This window comes from Vicia villosa, linkage group LG3 (assembly GCF_029867415.1).
Source record: "Vicia villosa cultivar HV-30 ecotype Madison, WI linkage group LG3, Vvil1.0, whole genome shotgun sequence".
Classification (NCBI taxonomy): Eukaryota; Viridiplantae; Streptophyta; class Magnoliopsida; order Fabales; family Fabaceae; genus Vicia; species Vicia villosa.
Genome location: NC_081182.1, coordinates 176,304,541 through 176,311,537, shown reverse-complemented (window position 1 = coordinate 176,311,537; position 6,997 = coordinate 176,304,541). Strand labels below are relative to the sequence as shown.

At 32.6% G+C, this 6,997-nt stretch overlaps 1 protein-coding gene across 1 annotated transcript; it reads right to left on the bottom strand.

Moving 5' to 3' along the window:
• Positions 1–1,950: 1,950 nt before the first annotated feature.
• LOC131656946 (remorin-like) lies at positions 1,951–3,550 on the bottom strand. The gene is made up of 5 exons (XM_058926491.1): positions 3,450–3,550; positions 3,109–3,320; positions 2,549–2,741; positions 2,349–2,430; positions 1,951–2,275 (listed from the first exon to the last, which is right to left on the bottom strand). Exons 1-5 carry the CDS (start codon positions 3,473–3,475, stop codon positions 2,075–2,077), a joined length of 714 nt encoding a protein of 237 aa, XP_058782474.1. The 5' UTR covers positions 3,476–3,550; the 3' UTR covers positions 1,951–2,074.
• Positions 3,551–6,997: the final 3,447 nt, after the last annotated feature.

Sequence of the window (6,997 nt, the reverse complement as noted above, 5' to 3'; positions counted from 1 at the left end):
CGAGGTACCCACGGTATGGTCCCACTGCATTGTTCCCCCTCTGGAGAACATATCGGGCGCCCCTGGGCATGGCGTCCTCGTACGCAGAATCAACGCGGAAGCCGTGGATGCGGGGGAAGTAGGAGATGATCCAGCTCTGAAACACAAACACGATAATGTATTAAAAATAAATACGAAACATAAATAAATGTGAAACAATTAAAATGAAACGTACTGTAAGTAGTGTGCAGGACAATTGAAATCAATAAGAATGCGAAACAATAGAAAAAAATTCAATTCTGGACCACTTCGGAAGTTCATTTCCGAAACTGGGAATGGAGGTGTTTTCGGATATGAACTTCCGAAACACCCCTGCGAAGTAGTTTTCTGCAACTTCCATGGCAGACCCCAAAATCCATCTTCAAAACTAATTTTAATCAATATAAACAACCTAAATAGCAGTATCAACCTACCCCAATATAATTTTCGCAAGTTCTAAACACCCTAATAGATATATGAGTAATGGATCTAAAAATTGAAAAAAATTGATAAACTTACCACTAATAGAGATTGAGATGATTTAGGTTGAGATTGGGTCGCCTTTGGCAATCTCTGACTAGTTCACACACTTGCTTTTGCAGAAATTTTGAAGAGAGGAAGTTTGGAAGAAGATTTAGGATAAAATGAATGGGGGAGGGGGGCTGTTTTGCTTATTCTGCAAAACGCACAGTATTTCGAAAATGCACTTCCGAAATGGTGTTTTCGGAAATGCATTTCCGAAATAAGACAAATTTTGAAAGAAAAAAAAAACGCTTTCGGAGATGCATCTCCGAAAACAACATTTTCTTGCATTTCGGAAATGCATTTCGAAAATGTATTTCCGAAGTAAGGGGTATATTTGGTTTTTCACCAGAGGTGACAAAAAAAGTAGGGAGGTGGGTAAAGAAACAACCTATATTTTTTTCAACCTGCACATCACAGATGCAATACAGGAACCTTGTTGCGCCCAACACTAAGCTATTGAAGTTAATTTTGGCCAAAAAAAACTACTCAAGATGCAATACAATAATAGATCAAATAATATATCTAGAACACATCATTAAGAAAAAATCTAGAAGCTACAAAGAGAAAAACCAATGGCAAAAATATCTAAATTTCAATTTGTTTTGGCCTAGAACAAAAACAGAGATAAATAAGGTATCAATTGCTGACATGTTTATGACTGGCATATCCTCTTTCAAAGTTTCAACAAACTTGATTTCTTCTTATCATTTTAACATTTTGAGTTTAGTGGCTGCTATTTCTTATTGAAAATTATTCAAGATAATGAGTGGTATTCATAAATAAACATTAGTAAAATATCATTTGCACAATAAATGCACTACGCTAAATTCTGCACAAAAAAAATGCAGGCGATGGGGTATTGAGCCCTTTATCTCAACCTTTTACTGCGGTTGTTTTATACAATCGTAGTGGTATGATACGCGCTACTGTGTATTTAGCACGGCTAGTAGCCCTTGATTATAAAGAGGACACATACAATCACACGCTATCTTACTAAGTACCACCATCCGTAGTAAAATCTTTCTCCCAACCGTAGTAAGATACATGTTCTGTAGTAGTGTACCTAAGTACCATAATCAGTTGTAGGCCGAATTTCGATATATAATTGATTAAGTAAGGATCATAATCAATTAATGAATTGAGTAAATATATATTATATGATGAAATCAACATTTTTATGTTATTTGATTCATGTAACCGAGTTCACTAAAATTTAAGTGTTGTTGTCGTCATCATCCAACAAGATTGAGTGAACTCTTCAACCCTTACTTAAAGGTGGTGAGAACTCTATAATAGGCAGAGCATAAATTTTATTCTTTCACTACACTGATGTGAATTAGTTCACAATATTATAAGTCCAATTTATTGAATAACTCATCCATGTCTTACAACCATAACAATTTGAAATGACTTTAAATATGAATTAACTTTTGCAATACTATGTGAGCAATTTGAGGAAGACATTATTTAAGTTTAACTTTACAATTTTTTTAAATTGGGTGATTCTTGTTCTAAATTCCATGACTTGATCCTATAAAGACTTGAAACAGAAACATGTGACAGGCACCTTGCCTGTTTTTCTGATTTTGTTAGCTTTTTCTTTGACTTTCAACTCTTCTTTTCTTCTTTGATCTTCCAACTCTTTGATTGCTCTTTGCCCAATCATATCTAACCTTGCTATCTTTCTCTTGTAATGTTCTATTACATTTTCTCTTTGATGATCCATTTCATTCTATAATTACATAAAAATTATATCATGTGTTCACAAAATTTAAAACTAGAAATTCAATAATTTCAATGCTAACCTTTTTCCTTTCCATTTGGATTTTGGCTTGGATTCTTTTCTCTCCTTCCCAAGAAAGGATTTGGAGCTTCATCTTCTCATACCTGAATTTTCATCCATTGTCAAGAATAAATACACTAAATCTATATTTGTTCACACTATATATCAATTTAACAACTATAACAAACAAGATAAAACTTTAAAAATTGGTAATTATATTACCTCTTTTGAATCCTTTGTAGTTTAGCCTTTTCCCAAGCTTCTGCTTTTGCCTTATCATTTTTGTTATGTATTATAATCCCTTTTTGCTTTTGATACCCTCCAATTGGAGATATACCACTTGAGCTTCTAAGAGGTAAAGCACCTTCTCTTGTCCTTGTTTCTTGTCTAAATGGCCTTTTCATTGAAGTTTCACCTAGGTGGGACCGACATCACATTATTCTCATTAGTAAAATAATTTTGGAGAAATTACACTAGTCTAAAAATGATATTGACACATTTTATAGTTTTAAAATATGTATTAATTCTTTGAAATTTATATACCTATGGATATTTTTATTGACAGTTAAAAAAAATCTTAAGTAAAGATGACAATTTTTATATAATTTTTGGGTGTAGTTAAAAATTGTTAGTGCTATATTTAAATTTATGAAAAGTTAGTGCATATTTTAAAACTAAAACAGCGCCCTTATCATTTTAATAAACTCGGGGAGATGAGAGTAATTTACTCAATAATTTTTTTAGCAAAGATATATGATATATTTAAGTAAATGTCAATTTACCATAACTTGGTTGCCTTGGTATATTCTCCTCTTTTCCTTTTCCTCTTATAGATTGGTTCTTTGAAAATTTTGGACTATCTCTTATTTTCTTCAAATCAAGTATCCCTGCTTCTTCTAATGAATAAATGGAAAATGCAGTGGCTGCTAATGCAGTTACAAACTCATCATCATCTCTTGTTTGTTTATGTGATTGTGGACTAGAAAATGACACTCTAGAATAACACAAAAGTGATATTTTGTTAGTATAGTAAATAATTTGTTATTAGTAGGAAACTAAAAAACTCTAATGCTTTTACATTATAAGAAAATAAATAAAAAATAATGCATATCAATAGTTATACCTTCTTTGGTTTAGCCTATTTTCCATTTCTTGAAACTTGAAAAATGACTTGAAATAATGTCTTTCTTTGATAGTTATGTGATTGAAGATAGATGAGTACTGTAGTTATTCATTCTCCATGTTTATAAAAGGTGAATAGAACATGCAAAGAAGCAAGATAAAGTGTGTTTTACAAGTAGTCTATAGAGGAAGCAAAGGATCTTATTTGAATTAGTGTCAAAACATGACTTACCCAAACATGCACATAAACCTCTATTGAGAACTTGTTAGAACTTTAGGTTTCAAGCATTGCTTTATGGCTAGAGAGACAACTTTGGTACACAACATTTAGTTTTTTATTAATATGGAATGGTGATGTTAATGCAACTATTCCTTTTTGCCTTGGAATGGAAGGTATAGTTGCACGTTTGTATTGTATATGTGGTGAGGCATTGATTATATATATATATATATATATATATATATATATATATATATATATATATATATATATATATATATATATATATATATATATATATAAACAAAACTTTTCACCAAGAAGAAAAAAAATGCAAAATGTATCAAAATTACATTATGTGATCAAATTAATAACCCTAATGATGTAGTAGAAAGTTTGTGTACTCCTCTGACGGAGATCACATACAAATTATTCTGGTGCATACTGAAAAATTGATGACATGTGAGAATGAATGAATTCTTTCGATGTGTCAGTCTTCCGTATGGCAGAGCAAAGTTATGTCTTGTAAAGGTTAATAGTCTAATGTGTAAGTCAATGAGATCAGATAGATGTAATTTACAAAAGTAAATGAAAAACTATATGTCATGGCACATGAATTAACTTACATAAGATGGATGGTTAAAACTGATCCTGATTGATTCGGCGTGGGATGTTGGAGGCCGTTGGGTTGGATTTGATGGGTGATGATGAGTGATTGGTCTGGATCCTACATACGTCCTCTAGTGAATAGTCTGGATCCTATATGCGGTCCTCTAGCGAAAGTCTACCCGTACTTTATTGGCATGTGTAAGCAATAAAAGGGGATTAAATGGATCAAGTCCATACTCAAGGTGTGAAAAACAGAGTACATTGATTAAATGGTTTTAATTGTGTTGAAGTTTTTTTTTTCTTTCTAATTTGAAAATAAAGAGATAAGATAAAAGGAATTTTAATCAAAATGTTGAAAATAAAGAGATAAGAAAGAGAGAAGACACGTGAGTTTTATTCGAGTTCACCCCAAAATCTAGAGTTAAACTCAACTCCTTCACACTTGAGAGAAATTTATTATTATCCAGCTAATTACAAGTTTACTAAAGCATTTCCTAACCTCACACTTACTATACCAAAATTTTCCTAACATAATGAATTGACTACAACTTAGTCGAATTGTCTTTTTAAAGAATTTGCCTACAAATTAATGCTTTGAGAAAATTACAATATTAAAAAGATAACTGTTAGTGTTTACAATGAAAACTCTCAAAAAGATAATCAAACACATAATACTAGAAAGTAAATAAACATAACAAAATATAGGCTCATATATGTTAGGTCATTAATTCGGGAGTCAACACGAGGGAACATTTTTACATTGTGATCTTTTTCTTTATGAATAATATACCTTGTGAGAGACACACCACATATTCACTCAAAACCTTCAGGTGATAGGTGTGTAGATTTTCTCACTTATAAATGCTCAAGTCTCCAATTTTCTAATCAATGTGAGACTTCCCCACACTTATTTCTCAAGTGTTCTAACTCACACTTGTTATTCTCAACATTCTCAATCATGTGTGAGTCTATCAACAATGCTCCACCTCAAGGAGAAACTCTTTCATCCACATACATTGTACCACCATTTACACTCTTCAACAGAACATCTCCTATCCACCAGCTATGGGGAGCATTTTTGATACAATGAAGTCAATCCTTCACTGGAAACAAAAGACTTCTAATACCACTGTTGGGTCATCAATTTGGGGGTCAACACGAGGGAGCATTTTTATATTGGGGAATTTTTCTTTATGAGCAACACACCTTGTGAGAGACACACCACATATTCACCCAAAACCTTAAGGTGATAGGTGTGTGGGTTCTTTCACTTATAAATGCTTAAGTCTTCACTTTTCTAATCAATATGAGATTTTCTCACACTTGTTTCTCAAATGTTCTAACTCACACTTGTTATTCTCAACAATACAAAACAAAATAGAGAAAACTATCTCGAGTTTTAGAAAGTATATATAGATTTGTGATAGGTAGGGTGTGCATTTTAACCGGTTCATTTAAACCATAATTATAAATTTAATTTATCAAATTAAAAAGTCCAAATTATATTTGTTATTAACTCAACCAGACCATTTAAGGAAAGCCAATAATATTTGGAGAAATTCTCTATGCACACATACACTCTCTTAAAGACCTTTGGTGAAAACCCCAAACCCTCCTTAATTCCTTTCCGGAGAGCACACGCTCCCTTGCCTTCCCATTGCCAATGGGTGGACGCCCCTTCCATCTTCCATATAGGGGGTGGACGCCCCTGTTCTTTTTTTTCTTCTTTTCTCCACATGAGGCGAACGTCTCTTATACCAGTGCCCCCTCGCCACTTCCAATAACAATTAACCTTATCTTTACGGTTTCACTCAGAATCTACCCAATTCATATGTTTATGTTCCAATCGATTAATAATAGACCAACACAACAATAAAATTGCAGCAACACAAAAATTATATCAATCAACACAAAACAATTTTTGCAGTAACAATTCATCGAAAAATCACAACTTTTCAGCATCAGTCACAACAACTGAAACACAAAACAGAAGCAATATTTTTACATACCTAATCTCACATACTATTCATCATATACCCTATTATAGAGTCAGAACCTCACTCTTACCTTGGATTGAAGACCGCTCTATTCTACCGGTTGTAACTTCTTGGAACCCTTGCTTCTTGCCTCTTTTCTCTTTCTCTGTAACTTTCTCTACGCAACCTCCAACAATTCTCTAATTTCTCCAAAAACCCCTCATTAACCTAATTTCTCTTAATTTAACCAAACCCTTCACAACTTATTATTTCTCTTGGGCTTAACTCCACAATTTCAATTAGGCTTAACTTACACCCCCACATTTCTACTGTCAACCACCGAAACAAGCCCAATTAATTAATTACTTCATTATTTCTCCATCACTAATTAATTAATTCCAATAAAATTACTTAAAGCCCACTAATTCACATTCACTTCATAATTCATCAATTAATTCGAAAACAATTAATTAAATAATTAATCGAATTATTCGGGACGTTACAGGGTGCACCATACCTATTTGTACACAATAACACAAAATCATAAGATTGCTGAAAAAACAACACATACATGTTTCGTAGATGTACCTCCAGAACGTGTTCTTCTTCAACATGTTACGTAGATGTACCTAGGAATGTTACATTTTTTTTACAAAGATTTGATACATAATGTGACCAATGCAACAGATAAAGATGAATGTTTACTTGAAATTATGTCTTCTCTTGCTCCCTTTGATATGTTGC

Excerpts from the sequence above, each read along its gene's own strand:
- LOC131656946 (XM_058926491.1), bottom strand. The coding sequence starts at position 3,475 with ATGGAAAATAGGCTAAACCAAAGAAG. Across the intron at positions 2,431-2,548 it reads CTACAAAGGATTCAAAAGAG|GTATGAGAAGATGAAGCTCC; the intron begins GTAATATAATTA and ends ATGAAAATTCAG. Across the intron at positions 2,276-2,348 it reads TCCAAATGGAAAGGAAAAAG|AATGAAATGGATCATCAAAG; the intron begins GTTAGCATTGAA and ends ATGTAATTATAG.